This window comes from Scyliorhinus torazame, chromosome 2 (assembly GCF_047496885.1).
Source record: "Scyliorhinus torazame isolate Kashiwa2021f chromosome 2, sScyTor2.1, whole genome shotgun sequence".
Lineage (NCBI taxonomy): Eukaryota > Metazoa > Chordata > Chondrichthyes > Carcharhiniformes > Scyliorhinidae > Scyliorhinus > Scyliorhinus torazame.
In genome coordinates, this window is record NC_092708.1 from 86,362,055 (window position 1) to 86,378,842 (window position 16,788).

The window sequence follows — 16,788 nt, forward strand, 5'->3', positions numbered from 1 at the left end:
CAGGCCTGACCTGGCACTGGGACACCATGGCACTGTCAGCCTGGCACCCTGGTAGTGTTCCAGCAGTGCCACCCCTGAATGGCAGTGCCAAGGTACCAGGCTGGCAATGAAAAGGTGTCCAGGTGCCAGGGTGCTACTTCCACACGGGGGTCTCCAAATGCCTGGGAGACCCCGCCAGGTGCTGTTACAACTGGTCCATGTTTGTGTGGACCAGTTCTAAATGGTGCGAGATCCAGATCGCAATGTCTCATGAGATTCCGTTGAATCTCACGAGAGATTTCGAGCATCGTGCATCTCACGAGAGGCTTCTCGCGAGATTCAATGGGCGGGATTCTCTCAGCCCACGCCGGGTCGGAGAATCGCCGCCCCAACGCCGGTCCGCCGATTCTCCGGTGAGCGGAGAATTGGCGCCATTGGCGCCGGTGCGGTCGGTGCGGCGCCAGCCCCCCTGCTGATTCTCCGCCCGGGATTGGCCGAGTGGCTGCCCATAAAAGCCCGAGGCCCTCCGGCGCGGTTCACATCTGGTCTTACCTGGTGGGACCAGGGCATCCATCCTGTCTGGGGCAGCCTGGTAGGGGGCAGGGGGCCTCCACAGTGGCCCAGCCCGCGATCGAGGCCTACCGGTCGGTGGGCTGGCCTCTCCTGGTGGAGGCCTCTTTAGCCCCTGTAGCCCTACGCCATGTTGCGTCGGGGCAGCCGCGGAGAAGGGGGCTACCGTGCATGCGCGCATTCGCGCCGGTCGCAGCGCGCATGCGCAGACCCGCGGTGCCCATTTGACGCCGGTATCGGCAGCTGGAGCGGGGTGGGGCACTCCAGTACCATGCTGGCCTCCCATAGGGCAGAGGAGCACTACACATAGCGGTCCGATGATGCCATCGTTAAACTCTCCAGTTTGTATGACTGCATCAACACTCTGCCTTCAGATGGGTGAATCCCGCCCAATGTCTTCGCCCTGACACCGAGTTGGGCACGACAAGGCTGTTGAATCGTACCCCAAACCTCCCCTAATATGTTGTTCTGATTTTTAACATTCTTATTCTGTGAGGAAATATTGCAAATGTTGAAATTATGGTGGTATTTTTCTTCAGAGCACTTATGTTGAATGTATTGTGCAGAGATATATGACTAATTTTGTTGTTTTGTCTGTCATAGATGTATTCCAATCTGGTGGAAATGTGATGGACAAAGAGATTGCAGGGATGGATCAGACGAACCTACCACCTGTCCAACCCGCTACTGTCGAGTTGGACAGTTTCAGTGCAACGATGGCAACTGCACCACCTCCAATTTCTTATGTAATAGTTATCACGATTGTGCAGATGGATCTGATGAAGACATTGTACTCTGCAGTAAGCATTTCTTATTGTGACTTCAACGTAGTAGATAATATCGAAGTGTCAGCATGGTTTCTAGGCTGGCACCTTTTAATTCTATCTGTAACCATCTGTTGCTATGTTTTGCCCTCTATGGTGATTGACCCTTTGAGGACAAAACAGCAGAAAGGGGTCTCCTGGGGGAGCAATTGGGACTCCGAGTGGGGAATCTGGTGCTCAAAAGAGCTACAGGGGAAGCTCTGGCTGATGCAGTGAAAGCACCTACTGGACTCCCAACCCAGGCCATAGTTAAGTAATTGGGGGTGGAAGGTTTGGATTTTGCAGGGTGGGGGTTGCAGGAGAAGGATGTAAAGGCAGCAGCAGCAAGGGTCTAAATGGTCCCCTCCTTCCCAATGTCCAGTCTCTTAATAATAATCTTTATTAGTGCCACAAGTAGGCTTACATTAACACTGCAATGAAGTTACTATGAAAATCCACTAGTTGCCACACTCCGTTGCCTGTTTGGGTACACAGAGGGAGAATTCAGAATGTCCAATTCACCTAACAGCACATCTTTCGGGACTTATGGGAGCAAACCTGAGCACGCGGAGGAAACCCACGCAGACACGGGAAGAACGTGCAGACTCTGCACAGACAGTGACTCAAGCCGGAAATCGAACCCTGGTCCCTGGTGCTGTGAAGCGACAGTGCTAACCACTATGCTACTGTGCTGCATGTGATCAAGCAATGAGTGCCTTTGATCATGGGTATCCCCACCCTAGTGGTGACAGCACAACTATAGCTGTTGTGCATGCTGCATGGCAACAGGCCTGCTGGCAGTTGGGTTAATACCAGTGATGATGCAATAAGTTGCTTAAGTGGTCACTACTTGGTCACTTAAAAGCCTCAATGGGCAGCAGGGCAGATACAAAGAACAAGAACAAAGAAATGTACAGTACAGGAACAGGCCCTTCGGCCCTCCAAGCCCGTGCCGACCATGCTGCCCGACTAAACTACAATCTTCTACACTTCCTGGGTCCGTATCCCTCTATTCCCATCCTATTCATGTATTTGTCAAGGTGCCCCTTAAATGTTACTATCGTCCCTGCTTCCACCACCTCCTCCGGTAGCGAGTTCCAGGCACCCACTACCCTCTGCGTAAAAAACTTGCCTCGTACACCTACTCTAAACCTTGCCCCTCTCACCTTAAACCTATGCCCCCTAGTAATTGACCCCTCTACCCCGGGGAAAAGCCTCTGACTATCCACTCTGTCTATGCCCCTCATAATTTTGTAGACCTCTATCAGGTCGCCCCTCAACCTCCTTCGTTAGGTCAACCATAGGCCTTCTCATCCAGAACATAGTTCTGCGTGAGGCAGAAAGACAGCAGGGTTCACCGAAGTACAAGCCCCACTCTCCTCCAAACTCGCCACACTAGCAAGAGCACAAGATGCTTCACAGCACCTGGACCCGGGTTCGATTCCCGGCTTGGGAACTCTTTGGGAGAGGTAGTTTTTCCTCAACTCTGTTTTAAATTTTCTACCTCTTAAGCTAAGACTATGACCTCTCGTTCTAGAATGCCCCATAAGAGGAAGAATCAACTCCATGTCTGCTTTATCCATACTTTTTATCATCTTTCTCATTCATTCCATCCAGCTCTGCCACTTGGGTTCTTACCAGTGAAGGAACTGTTATCGGGCCCCTCCATAATTCCTTGCAGAATGTCTATTTGCTTCTTCTGGCGCCACAAGGATACCTAGGGCCTCTCCAGCCTTGGGTTTCCCACGACCCTCCCCTAACAATTGAGCATTTGTTGACCCTTCTCTAGCCTTGGAGCAACATGGTAGCACAGTGGTTAGCACAGTTGCTTCACAACTCCAGGGTCTCAGGTTCGATTCCCGGCCTGGGTCACTGTCTGTGTGGAGTCTGCACGTTCTGCTCGCGTGTGTGTGGGTTTCCTCTGGGTGCTCCGGTTTCTTCGCACAGTCCAAAGATGTGCAGGTTAGGCGGATTGGCTATGCAAAATTGCCCTTAGGTTTGGTGGGGTTACTGGGTTACGGGCGTGCGCTTAAGTGGGGTGCTATTTCCAAGGGCTGGCGCAGACTCGATGGGCCGAATGGCCTCCCTCTGCACTGTAAATTCTATGATTCTATGATTCTATTCTTATCTTGTTGGTAAGGGACAGCAGGAACATGACTGACCACGTTTGACTCCCACCCGCTAGTCAGCATCCGAGCATAGAAATGAGACTCTGGAGCTAAAATCTCCTGGGCTTTTCGTTTGTGAAGGTTGTTGGGATCACAACCCAGTTCAGCATCGGCATCCCGAATTCCTGCCCTGGTTAAAATTCGGTCCTGTTCGGTAACAGTTACATTAACGAATTGAAAGAAAACAGTATTTATAAACCCACTTCATGCTTAATCTTTTTGCAGTCAGACATCAATGTGAGAGCTACCAGTGGCAATGTACCAACAAACACTGTATTCCTGAAGCCTGGCAATGCGATGGGGAGAATGACTGCACAGATGATTCGGATGAAGATCCTGCTCGCTGTGCTTCTAGAACCTGTCGTCCAGGCCAGTTTAAATGTAATAATGGTCACTGTATCCCACAATCCTGGAAATGTGACGTAGATAACGATTGTGGAGACCACTCTGATGAGCCCTATAATGAATGCCGTGAGTATCTATAAAGAAAAATGTTCCTGAAATCAATTGGGCTTTAACATTTAAAAGCAAATGTTCCCTGTAACTTTACCTCTAATTTATTTCCTTTTACTGACTTTACATCTGTAATCAGGATCCTTTGGCAGTTGGCTGTGAACAGCAAATTGCCAATGTTGCCCTTTTGCAGTATGAGAGGGGGATTTAATTGGGGAGAACAAAACTTCCTGATAAAATATGGCAGAGCATTTTGACCCCAGGTTTAACAGAACTAAAAGGGAATCGAAATTAACAATTTAACGAGCAATAAGATGTGTGTGTTTGAAGAATAACACTGTTCCCAGAGAGAAGAGAATGTAGAGGTTAGGTGAAGCTGCAGGTGATGCTGACAATTATCAGAAATGTTGCAGGCTTTTGTTCCTATAAACAAGATTGGGTAATTTGTTCACCAATAAAATAACTACCAGCAACATAATTTAATAGGGCTGGCTTCTCCCTCGAGAAGTAAGGATTGCTTCCAGGTCCTGAATCTGCTGTTGGAGGGTGGGGGGGTCATTCTATGGGACTTTTAATGAGGCACACACACTGTTGGCATGATGACAGGTTCCTTGTTCAATTAAAGGCACCAGAAGGGCTCCGAAAGCTGGAGGACCGACCAAAGGCTGCATCCACACGCAGGAAGGCACCTGATTGATTGATTGATTTGATTTATTGTCATATGTACCGAAGAACAGTGAAATGTATTTTTCTGCGGCCGAGGGAACGTACACAGTGCGTACATAGTAGACAAAAAGAATAATCAACAGAGTACATTAACAACTGGTACATCGAGAAACAGTGTTTGGTTACAGTTCAGAACAAGGGGCCAAACAAAGCAAATACATGAGCAAGAGCAGCAGAGGGCATTGTGAATAGTGTTCTTACAGGGAACAGAGGGGGAGTCATTGAGGAGTCTTGTAGCTCTGGGGAAAAAGCTGTTCCTATGTCTGGATGTGCGGATCTTCAGACTTCTGTACCTTCTGCCTGATGGAAGGGCCTGGAAGGAAATGCCTGGGTGGGAGGGGTCTCTGATAATGCTGTCTGCCTTCCTGAGGCAGCGGGAGGTGTATACAGAATCAATGTGCGGTTGGCAAGTTTGTGTGATGCGTTGGGCTGAGTTCACCACACTCTGCAGTTTCTTGCGATCTTGGACCGAGCAGTTGCCATACCAGGCTGTGATGCAGCCGGATAGGATGCTCTCTAACGCACATGTGTAGAACCTGGAGTGCTGCCCTCCTGCTAACCTGCTGCTGTGTGTTGAAATCTCAGTGCCTACCTCCAAGTATTTAAACAGCTCCTTCTGTCATTTGAGGAATCTGGAAGCCAACCGCAAAATCCCAGTCAACCACCTTCATTTGAGCTCACAAGGATCTTAGTAAGCCTAATCAGCTACCTGGTTCTTGGGGCATGTAGCCTTGCTAGCCCCAAACCTGCCTCTAAAATGACCAGCACTGGGAATGGTATCGGGAAACTGGCATGTGACTGGTGCCATATTTTTAGATGCCATTCCCACCCTCAGTGAGGTCCAACGATTTAGCCCAGTATATTTGTCACCATGAATAAATGACATTGGGTGAGATTCTCTGTTTGGGAGACTATGGGCTGGATTCTACGATTCTGCAGCTATGTCCGCAGGATCCGTCTGGTTTTTACGACCAAAAGGTCGGCCCCCCCCCCCACCGACCCTCCACCTGGCTTTGCCTGCGGATATGGCCTCAGAATGGCCGGATCCGTGGCCACGAGTGGAAACAGCGGAGGCCTGCGGCGGCTGCACCATACAACATGGAGCCAGCCATGCGCGGATCCGGACTGCCAAAAACTGCTGCCCTGTAACCCCCCTCGCCACCCCCGGACCACCCGCCACCAGTCCCCACAGCCCTCGGTGAAGACCCCCCTGCCAGCGGAAAGGCCCCCCCCCCCCGACTTTGGTGGCGCTGGAACAGTCCGCAGCCGCCACACGGCATCCCCGAACATTGTGCGGACTCAGGCCCCACGCCGTCGGGGACTCGGCACATCGGGGGTGGAGCATGGGGGAGGGCCTTAGGTGACATCCTGTGGCCATCCCGATGGCGTGTGGCATACTCCTTGAATATGCCGTTTGTGAGGGGGCGGAGCATCAGAAAAACGGCGCCGCCCCTGATTCCAGCATAAAAATGCATTCTCCGGCTGATAGGCGAACGCGATTTCGGCGTCGCCGATCGGAGAATCCAGCCATAAGTGTTAACATGAACCCGGGACAGCGGGTTCATGTTCCCATTGGGACACTAATTCCAGAGCAATTCAGGACATGCTGATGGGCTAACATTCTGCCAATGTGAATCTAGAGCAATTATCACTGCCACTGGCATCGGATTCGCTAGGGCCGGAATTGGCGGTGGAGAGTGTGGCAAGCTGGAGCTGCTTATAAGCACTCGACTCCCCACACAGTTTCATTCCAGCCAAGAAGATAGCCCTGCAAACAGCTGCCCCCTGGTTCACGGATGCAGAGCTGGACAGGATGTTGGATGTGGTGGTGGAGAGGTGGGACACCCTGTTTTGTTCATTTGTTATGGGATGTGGGCATCACTGGTTAGGCCAGCATTTATTGCCCATTCCTAGTTGCCCTTCAGAAGATGGTGATGAGTTGCCATCTTGAACCGCTGCATTTCTTGAGGTGTAGGTACCCCACTGTGCTGTTAGGGAGGGAGTTCTAGGATTTTGCCCCAACGACGGTGAAGGAGCGGCAATATATTTCCAAGTAAGGGTGGTGAGTGACTTGGAGGGGAACCTCCAGATGGTTGGGTTCCCAGGTATCTGCTGCTCTTGTCCTTCTAGATGGTAGTGGTCATGGGTTTGGAAGGTGCTGTCTAAGGAACCTTGGTGAGTTATACTTGCAGCTGCCACTGCTTAGCGGTAGTGGACGGAGTGAATGTTTGTGGAAGGGGAAGAAATCAAATGGGCTGCTTTTCCTGGATGGTGTTCTGCTTCTTGAGTGTTGTTGCAGCTGCACTCATCCAGGCAAGTGGAGGGTATTCCATTACCCTCCTGACTTGTGCTTTGTAGTTGGTGGAAAGGCTTTGGGGGGGGTCAGGATGTGAACTACGCGCTTAGGATTCCTAGCCTTTGACCTGCCCTGGTCCAGTTCAGTTTCTGATCAATGGTAACCCGCAGGATGTTGATTGTAGCTGATTCAGCGATGGTAATGCCATTGAATGTCAAGGGGCGATGGTTAGATCTTTTCATGTTGGAGATGGTCATTTCCTGGCACTTGTATGACGCAAATGTAACTTGTCCAGGGTGGGCAGAAGGCTACTGCCGGCGGGTGTCAACTGGGCCTGGGTGGTGGTGCAGAGGCGACGAGCGCCGTGGGCTTCACCAGGTGGACTGGCAGGCAGTGTCGGAAAAAGATTAATGATCTCCTTTGGTCAGCTTGGGTGAGTCACCACCTCTGTGCTCCTGGCATCACTCCCATCTCTCACTCCTCATCCCCGCCCTGCCTCCCCACCTTCCTGCATCCCCCTTTCATCCCAGCCTGCACCAAACCCCAACACCTGTATCGTCATCTTTCTCCCGGTGCTGTGCACACACAGGCCACCAGCTACAAACCCCCCGTGTAGCTCATGTCCATGATTGGATTGGATTTGTTTATTGTCACGTGTACCGTGGTACAGTGAAAAGTATTTTTCTGCAAACAGCTCAACAGATCATTAAATACATGAAAAGGAAATAAAAGAAAATACATAATACGGCAACACAACATAAGCACTGGCATCGGATGAAGCATACAGGGTGTAGTGTTAATGAGGACAGTCCATAAGAGGGTCATTTAGGAGTCTGGTGACAGTGGGGAAGAAGCTGTTTTTGAGTCTGTTCGTGCGTGTTCTCGGACTTCTGTATCTCCTGCCCGATGGAAGAAGTTGGAAGAGTGAGTAAGCCGGGTGGGAGGGATCTTTGATTATACTGCCCGCTTTCCCCAGGCAGCGGGAGGTGTCGATGGAGTCAATAGATGGGAGGCAGGTTTGTGTGATGGACTGGGTGGTGTTCACGACTCTCTGAAGTTTCTTGCGGTCCTGGGCCGAGCAGTTGCCATACCAGGCTGTGATGCAGCCCGATAGGATGCTTTCTATGGTGCATCTGTAAAAGTTGGTAAGGGTTAATGTTCTTAATGTGTCCCCTCAAAAAAGACGGCCCATAATCGCCGGGAGCAGGAGAAGACCAAAAGGGTCATGCCAGACCTCAGGGCCATCACCGCCAACAAGCAGAGGGTGATGGAGCTAGCCGGGGAGGTGGAAGAGAAGGCTAACTTCCAGAGGGAGTTCGGAATGGGACAACCAAGTGAGCCCCTAATACAAAGCAATGTTTCTATAGCAAGTGAGTCACACCTGTCCCCCAGACCACTTCTTCCCAAGGTCTCACCATATGGTTTGTCCTTTGTCTTGCAAAATCACGAACAGATGAAAACGACCCGTCTGGAGTACCTCGCCCCTCCCAGCCACAACCCCAACACACCCCGGAGGACCAGTCCGGGGAAGACATTGACGTCTCGGCACAGCATTCATCTGCACCCTCCACCAACCTGGAGACTATCACCTCGGTGGGCCATTTAGTGAAGAGGCTCCTATGTCACCTTCTGGTGTGCGCATCACACATGCTGCAGCACATCTGGTGGAACTCGGAACTCCTGAGGGAATGGGCGGTTGGAGGGCTGCCTGATCCCAGGAACCAGCTGTAGTCAGCACAGGTATCCCATTTCTGGAAAGAGTGATCCCACCACTGGTGGAGATGCAGACACAGAGCCAGGGCTTACAGGAGAGGATCAGCAATGGGTTCAACCTCCTTCCTTCAGGCACAGGAGATCATGCCAACAATGAGTGGCACCCTGGCCAACACTGAAAGGGTGGAGTTCACGGTGGAAGCCTTGGGTGATGAAGTCACAGCCATGGGTCAAGATGTCCAAGGCTTGGGGCACACTGTGCGGGTTTTGGCTGAGGCTCAGGACAGGGGAGCCCAGTCACAGGCAGACCTGAACCGGGCCCACATGGACATTGCTGCAGCACTCCACAGTTTGGCCCAGTTATAAAGGTTCATGGCTGAGGGTGTCAAGGGCATTGGCCGAGCTCTGACTGACCTGGGCCAAGCACCAAGGGAGCTAGCACTGTCCCAGAGGGATCTGGCACAGTGCCAGAGGGACACGACTGAGCCAGTGAGGTGCATGTCTCACTTGCTGAGGGACATGTCCCAGTCTCAGTGTTCCATAGCTGAAGGATCGAGACCATGGCTCAGACAAGATTGGGCCTCCAGGACTTACAGCACCAGGTGACGGTGGAGCCTCCAGGGCTCACTTTGGCCTTACCTCATCCCAGGAATAGCCTGGGGCCATTGAGCACCCTGAGGGTGAAGGAAAGTAATGGGGCCTGTGCCGGTGACACCCCCAGGGGAGGTGCTGGAACACCTCAGTGCTTCTGAATCGCCCCACCTGACATTGGTATATCCCATGGGCAGCGGCAGAACAGGGTGACACCTCATTAGCTTTGACATCCAAAAGTCAGCTGAGCCCAACCAGGTCCAGGCCCTCTAGAGGATGGCCGCCAAAGGCACCTCAGGTCAGAGGGTGAGATATGCAGAAGGCTGCCTCTACCTCTGATGTGCTGTCTGGGGTCACACCTAGAAGGACCTGTCAGCCACGTAGGATCAGGAAATTAGTCACTGCGCCAAGGACCCGGCTTCGATGCCAGCCCTGGGCCACTGTCAATGTGGAGTTTACACGTCCATCCCATGTCTGCGTCGCACTCACTCCCACAACCCAAAAGATGTGCAGGGTAGGTGGATTGGCCACGCTAAATTGCCCCTTAATTGGAATTTTTCTTTGGAATATAATAGACTCCAGTTAAGTTGGCACAGGTGCAGTACATAAGTTAATGGTAGGGGTCAGGACACTGTACTGTAAATAGTCATGATTAAACACCTTTGCACCAAAACTGTGACCTGCCTCAGTACTCTGTCTGAAGGGTGTGAGTGATGGGCTGGACTGGATGTAGAGGGTGTGCCGGGTAGTGGGTGGCAGGGGGAGGGGGGAACGCAGGGCAAACATACTGTAGTGATGCTGGTTGGACCCTCGGAGGGGGGAGGGAGAGCTGGGGTGGTGGGATGGAGTGAAGGGAGGAGGGACAGGGAGGATGTGAGCGCAAGTGGGCATCACTTGGAAAGAGGTGGCGGGGTGAGGGATATGGAGAGGTGGGATAAGGTCTGCGGAGCCGCCAGTGAACAGGTCTCTTAGTTGGAAAATCTGGAGGTGATCAGGTTGTCCCGTGTGCAGCGGCCATGGAACACACATTGGATTGCCTGCGGTACCAGCCTGGTTCATCCTGGCCATCCTCATCATCCTCCTCATCAGATAAGGTCTGGCATTCTTCCACCTCCTCCAGCACATCCCCTCTCTGCTGTGTGATGTTGTGCAGGACACAGCAAGCCATGATGTTCAACACCCATCCCAGCACTCCATTGGAGCACCTCACTGGAACGGTCCCGGCACCGGAAGCGCAGCTTTAGCATGCCAATGCACCGCTCGATGACGCTCCTGGTCGCTGCATGAGCATCAGTGTCGTGGTTCTCCATCTTGGTCTGGGGCCTCCGGACAGGCGACATTAGCCAAGACCTCAGCGGGTAACCCTTGTCACCAAATAGCTAAGCCCTCACCTGAGGGAGTGCCTCAAAGTTGCCAGGAACTGACGAGTGCACCAGGAAGTAAGAGCCGTGCGCGCTGCCCGGGTATTGGGCGCAGACATGCATGTTGTACAGCTGGTGGTCACACCAACTGCACATTGAAGGAGTGGGACACCTTCCTGTTGATGAAATACACCCCCTGATAAGTCAGTGCTTGTAGGGGGACATGTGTCCCATCTATCAACCCTGGTCCTGGGACATGGAACGATGGCGGCAAATCCCACTGCATGAGCATCCTAGTGTGCCTGGTCCAGATTGAAGTTGACATAATCCACTGCTCAGGCATTGCAGATGCAGCTGTGCACGAATGTCTGTGAGACCCCAAACAGATCCCTGCACGGTGGTTGGAAAGACCCTGAGGCATAAAGGTTCAGGGCGACAGTCACCTTGATGGCCTCCGGGAGTGGGTGTTTTCCTCCATACCTCTGCCGTGCCAGGTGCCACATCTGACACAGGTGATGCACGGTCTCTCTGGATAACCGGAGTTTCTGGCGCCCATGTGATCTAGCAGCTCCTCAAAGGACAGGCACCGACATATAAACGTGCCCTGATGCGGTGCCTCCTTCACACCTCCTCCTCGGCTGTTGGACAGCTGGTTCTCCCACCTCACCGGCTGGCCCCTGCTCTTTTTGTATCTGAGCAGGCCACCTCAATCCCGAGGGGAACATCCCGAATCCACAGAGCTGTCAACAAGTCGCTCCCCGCTACTCTTACCAGCCCTGGCAGCCAACCCTCAGCAAGCTCACAATTTCTGACAGTTTTTAAAACTTTGCTTACCGTCTCTCTCTCTCCCTCAGCAGCAATGGCGCACAGTCCCCGCTTGTAAATGCCTACAGCAAATCGCGCCCGCATGACCTCTGCCTGAGAGGAGTGGAGCATACCGGGTCCAACCCGTTAATTACATGTAAATGAATGTAAATGCTGGTTTTGTATGCCAGTGAGGGCCGCAAACCTCGTTATCTCCACCATTGAGGGACCGGAGCATGGCATTCGGTTTGGCGCCTGGCGTGAACCTCAATTTTGGCTGGACGCCTGATTTTTCGCCTGATGGCAATTTGCATTTCCGGCATCCTGGGGCGGTGAATTTAGCCCACTACATATGATATTTAGAACATATTTAGCTGTTTTATCTTGCCCAATGAGAAGGTTACCTTGTTAGCATTTATGACTGTGAAATGTGAGTATGAGACTGTTTCCTGATTGCAGCATAGGATGAATTTTAAACCCCAGGTAGTAAATGGCACTGCCCATCCAGTATCCATTTTAGGGGCTGGGTCTCATTCACATTTGATTGCAGTGGTTACGAACTGCAACGACTCGTCCATAAAGTTGAACTAGACGTTTTGGCTGGGGCAGCAGACATTGGTAGTGTAAGAAGAGGGTGACAATTGCAAAGAGTGATGTTGGGAGGGGTGCAGGTAGACTGACATCAATGTTCCTCTTTGACCCACAAAAATCTTTAAAATAGAAACACAAACCTACCAGGTCTTGGCGAGACCTGTAACAGTTCCTTGTAGGACAGCTGGAAAGTCGCTGTCTAAGACCTTCAGCCACAGTGAACTGAGGGGAGTGGAATTGTTTGGAATTCCCTTGGGCTGTATGACTTACATTGAATGTGTACAGTGAATATTACATGTATCACAGTTGTACTGAAGCACTTCAGAGTGCAACCTAATCTAGGTAGACAACTTAAATCCCTTTGCACCATTTGTGATGACCATTTTGAAATGTCTGTCATGTTTCTTTGACTGTACTGATGTACCTCAGAGTGCAACATGATGTATGTGGAGAACCTGAATGATATTGCCCTTTGTCTGATGACCAATTTGAAAGTTTTATAATGTTCTTTCAGATATTTTAAGAATTAAGTACATTTTAGCAAAAAAAGAACAGCTGTTTAGGTTCCTCAAAGTCTGGTATCGATGGGTATACATGCTGTGCAGTCACCATCCATTTTTATCTTAGAATTACAGGCTAATTGATACCAGCAGGGCCTGAATACGATTGGAATTGGGCTCTCACTGGAAGTAGGTAGAAACCAGGGCTGACCATACCAAAACCCTGAAAATAGTGGTTAGCAGAAATAGAACATCAACAGGAGGGTATTAGTGATTTTTGGGGCACTACCTTTCCATTCTGATCAGGTGGAATGAGTTAAAATGAATGGTGTAAGCATTCATAAGGTGGTAGCATGTGATCAATCAGTTGTAACAACTTGTCTTTTCTCAAACTGCTATTTTCTTATTTTAGATGGGATTGACTACTTCTGCGATAATCACACTGAGTTTTCTTGTCAAACAAACTACCGTTGCATTCCTAAATGGGCGGTATGCAATGGCTATGATGACTGTCGGGACAACAGTGATGAGCACAATTGTGGTATGTAAAGAAAAATGGTACATTTGAAAAATGTCACATCAAAACCCTTCAATTAGTTACTTTTGGAGCACTGTGACTGCTGATCAAGATGGAGGCAATTTGTAGCAATGACTTCTGGCAAACTTCAATAAGATAGAAGGCCATTTCACGTGTGTGTAGAGGTCTGCAAAATTATGAGTGACGTAGACAGGGTGGATAGTTAGAGGCTTTTTCCAAGGGCGGCAATGTCAATTGCAAGGGGGCAGAGGTTCAAGGCGAGGGGGAAAGTTTAAGGGAGATGTGGACAGCATGGTAGCATTGTGGATAGCACAATTGCTTCACAGCTCCAGGGTCCCAGGTTCGATTCCCTGCTAGGGCCACTGTCTGGGCGGAGTCTGCACATTCTTCCCGTGTCTGCGTGGGTTTCCTCCTGGTGCTCCGGTTTCCTCCCACAGTCCAAAGATGTGCGGGTTAGGTGGATTGGCCATGCTAAATTACCCATAGTATCCAAAATTGCCCTTAGTGTTGGGTGGGGTTACTGGGTTATGGGGATAGGGTGGAGGTGTGGACCTTGGGTAGGGTGCTCTTTCCAAGAGCCAGTGCAGACTCGATGGGCCGAATGGCCTCCTTTTGCACTGTAAATTCTATGTTCTATGTTCCTATGTGCGGGGTAAGTTTTTCATGCAGAGAATGGTGGGTTCCTGGAACGCGCTGCCAGCGAATGTGATGGTAGCAGGCACATTAGCAACATTTAAGAGGCATCTGGATGCGTACGTGAATAGGGAGGAAATAGAAGGATACGGACCGAGTAAGGGCAGAAGGTTTATTTTTAGTTAGGGCATCATGTTCGGCACAGGCTTAGAGGGCTGAAGGGCCTGTTCCTGTGTTGTACTTTTCGTTGTTCATTGTTTTTGCTGGTTTTGAATTGGGTGAAAATTTGAAGAACTTTGCTTCAAATTAAGAATACGCAAATAAGGGCCGAGATTCCCCCCCAACTGGCGGGCGGGCCGTACCGGAAGTTGCGGAATCCTCCGCATTTCTGGGGGCTAGGCCGGAGGTGGAGTGGTTGGTGCCGCGCCAACCGGCGCCGAAGGGCCTCCGCCGGTGCGAGTTGGCACATGCGCGGGAGAGCCAGTATGTTCTGGCGCATGCGCAGAACCGTTGGTGTGATCCCTGTGCATGCGCAGGGGGTTTCTTCTCCGCACCAGCCATAGAGCTTTACAGAAGCTGGCGCGGAGGGAAAGAGTACCCCCATGGCACAGGCCCGCCCGTAGATCGGTGGGCCCCGATCACGGGCCAGGCCACCTTTGGGGCCCCTCCCTGAGGATTGATCCCCCCGCACCCCCCTGAGGACTCCCCAGGCCACCCTCAGAGACAGGTCCCGCCGGTATGGACCTTGTGTATTTCACGACAGCGGGACCGGCCGAAAACAGGCGGCCGCTCGGCCCAATGGGGGCCCGGAGAATCGCCGGGGGTGGCCACTGCCGACCGGCGCCGGAGAATTCGGCAGCCGGGTGTCGGAATGGCAGGGCGGGATTCACGCCGCCTCCTGCGATTCTCTGACCCGGCCGCCGGGGGGGGGGGGGGGGGGGAGGGGGGGGGGGGGGGGGGGGGGGGGGGGGGGAGGGGGGGAGGGGGGGGAGGGGGGGAGGGGGGGATCCCGCCCCAGGTCTCAGTTCATCACTTGAGAGTTGGAATATGCAACACCCCCGCATTTGGGCGTTGGAGCCTAGACTGTGTTTGAAATTGACCTGGGAGCTCTTAAATCTACAATCCAGCACTTAACATCAGAATTACACATGCCTATTACCATCATCTGCTGCTACTGGCAGACTGTGGGATGAACGTCACTACTTAGCTGCTAGTTCTGTACACCACGTCAGAAGATATATGATGCAATCCAGTAGACCCATTTGCCACGGGCGCAAATCCCATAATGGCCACTAATCTCATGAGCTGCCAAGATGGGATTTGCGCTGTCCTGATCTCAGTTTGTAATCTTCCCTGCCCCAGCGGTGACATGATCAGGTTCACGCCTTTTCTGGGCATGAATTGAAATACATTTTTATGTAATTAAATGGATTTACGCTGTGGCGTCCACCCAGGGCATGTCCTCGCCCCCCCACAGCCCCCACCCCCCAAGTGGTGTGACATCACACCGGTGCAAATCACTATCGGTTTTGAAAAGTGACATAATGACCATGCCGGGGGCACGCAGGTGCATCGAGGCCCTGGGGGTTGAGGGACACAGCTGAGCCCCTGGCACCCTCACATACCCCATGGCAGTGCCCCTTGGTATATTACTCAGGCAGTGCCAAGGGCAAGTGCCCAGGCAGTATCAGGGACAGTCCTGAGGACAGTGCCAGGGTACTGCTCAGCTAGGACCCTCTCCCCCTTGGGGGCTGTACTCACCTGTGCGCTCCAGCAGGTTCTGGGCGTCAGGTGTACGTTCTGAATGACCTATTGAGATTGGACAATCCAACGAGGGGCTATTAGGCATAAAGGCCTGATAATGAGATTGGGTTGCTGGGAGAGGTGAGTGCATATTTAAAAGAGACTTCAGTTCCTGGAGCAGGCTGCAGGGTTGCTGGGAGAGGTGAGTGCATATTTAAAAGAGACTTCAGTTCCTGGAGCAGGCCACAGGCTGCAGGGTTGCTGGGAGAGGTGAGTGCATATTTAAAAGAGACTTCAGTTCCTGGAGCAGGCCACAGGCTGCAGGGTTGCTGGGAGAGGTGAGTGCATATTTAAAAGAGACTTCACTTCCTGGAGCAGGCCACAGGTGATGCGCTGTTGATGTATGATGATGGAACTGGTGGATCCCATTGAGACCGTCAGTGACCACATCTGCAGCAAGTGTTGGCTGCTCGAGGAACTTCAGCTCAGAATTGATGAGCTGGAGACCGAGCTGCACACACTGCGGCACATCAGGGAGGGGGAAAATTACCTGGATGCTTTGTTTCAGGAGGCAGTCACACCTGGTAGAATAAGTACTGTTAATTTGGTCAGTGGTCAGGGACAGAGTGGTGTGATGCAAGGGAGGCAGGTAGGGGGATCCTGAGTTTAGGAGTTGAGGAGCCTCAGCCCATGACCTTGTCCAACAGGTATGAGGTACTTGCTCCCTGTGTGGATGAGGAAGAGGGTTGTAGGGAGGATGCGTTGACTGACCACTGCACCGTGGTACAGGAAGCCATTCAAGAGGGGGGAGCAAAAAGACAAGTGGTAGTTGTAGGGGATTCTATAATTAGGGGGATTGATGGCATCCTTTGTAAGCCAGATCATGAGTCCCGCATGGTATGTTGCCTGCCCGGGTGCACCGGCCAGGGTGAGGGACATCTCTGTTCGGCTTGAAAGGATTTTGGAGAGGGAGGGGGGAGGATCCAGTTGTTGTGGTCCACGTTGGGACTAACAACATAGGTAAGACTAGGAAAGAGGACCTGTTTGTGGATTATCAAACACTAGGGACCAAATTAAAGAACAGGTCCTCCAGGGTTATAATCTCTGGATTACTACCCGAGCCACGTGCCAATTGGCATAGGGTTGAGAAAATTAGGGAAGTTAACATGTGGCTAAAGGAGTGGTGCGGGAAAGAGGGATTCCATTTCATGGGGCATTGGCATCAGTACTGGGACAGGAGGGACCTGTACCGTTGGGACGGTCTTCACCTGAACCATTCTGGGACCAGTGTTCTAGCGAATAGGATAAATAGGTTGGTC

General features: G+C 51.8%; 1 protein-coding gene across 2 annotated transcripts in view; it reads left to right on the forward strand.

Annotated features, from left to right (window-relative positions):
- LOC140389325 (low-density lipoprotein receptor-related protein 2-like) overlaps positions 1 to 16,788 on the forward strand; it is a 534,533-nt gene that overhangs the window by 425,385 nt on the left and 92,360 nt on the right. For both annotated transcript variants that reach the window (XM_072473491.1, XM_072473499.1), the window contains 3 exons: positions 1,153 to 1,349; positions 3,746 to 3,991; positions 12,968 to 13,096. In XM_072473491.1, the coding sequence (XP_072329592.1) occupies positions 1,153 to 1,349; positions 3,746 to 3,991; positions 12,968 to 13,096 (572 nt within the window). The remainder of the gene's footprint in view (positions 1 to 1,152; positions 1,350 to 3,745; positions 3,992 to 12,967; positions 13,097 to 16,788) is intronic.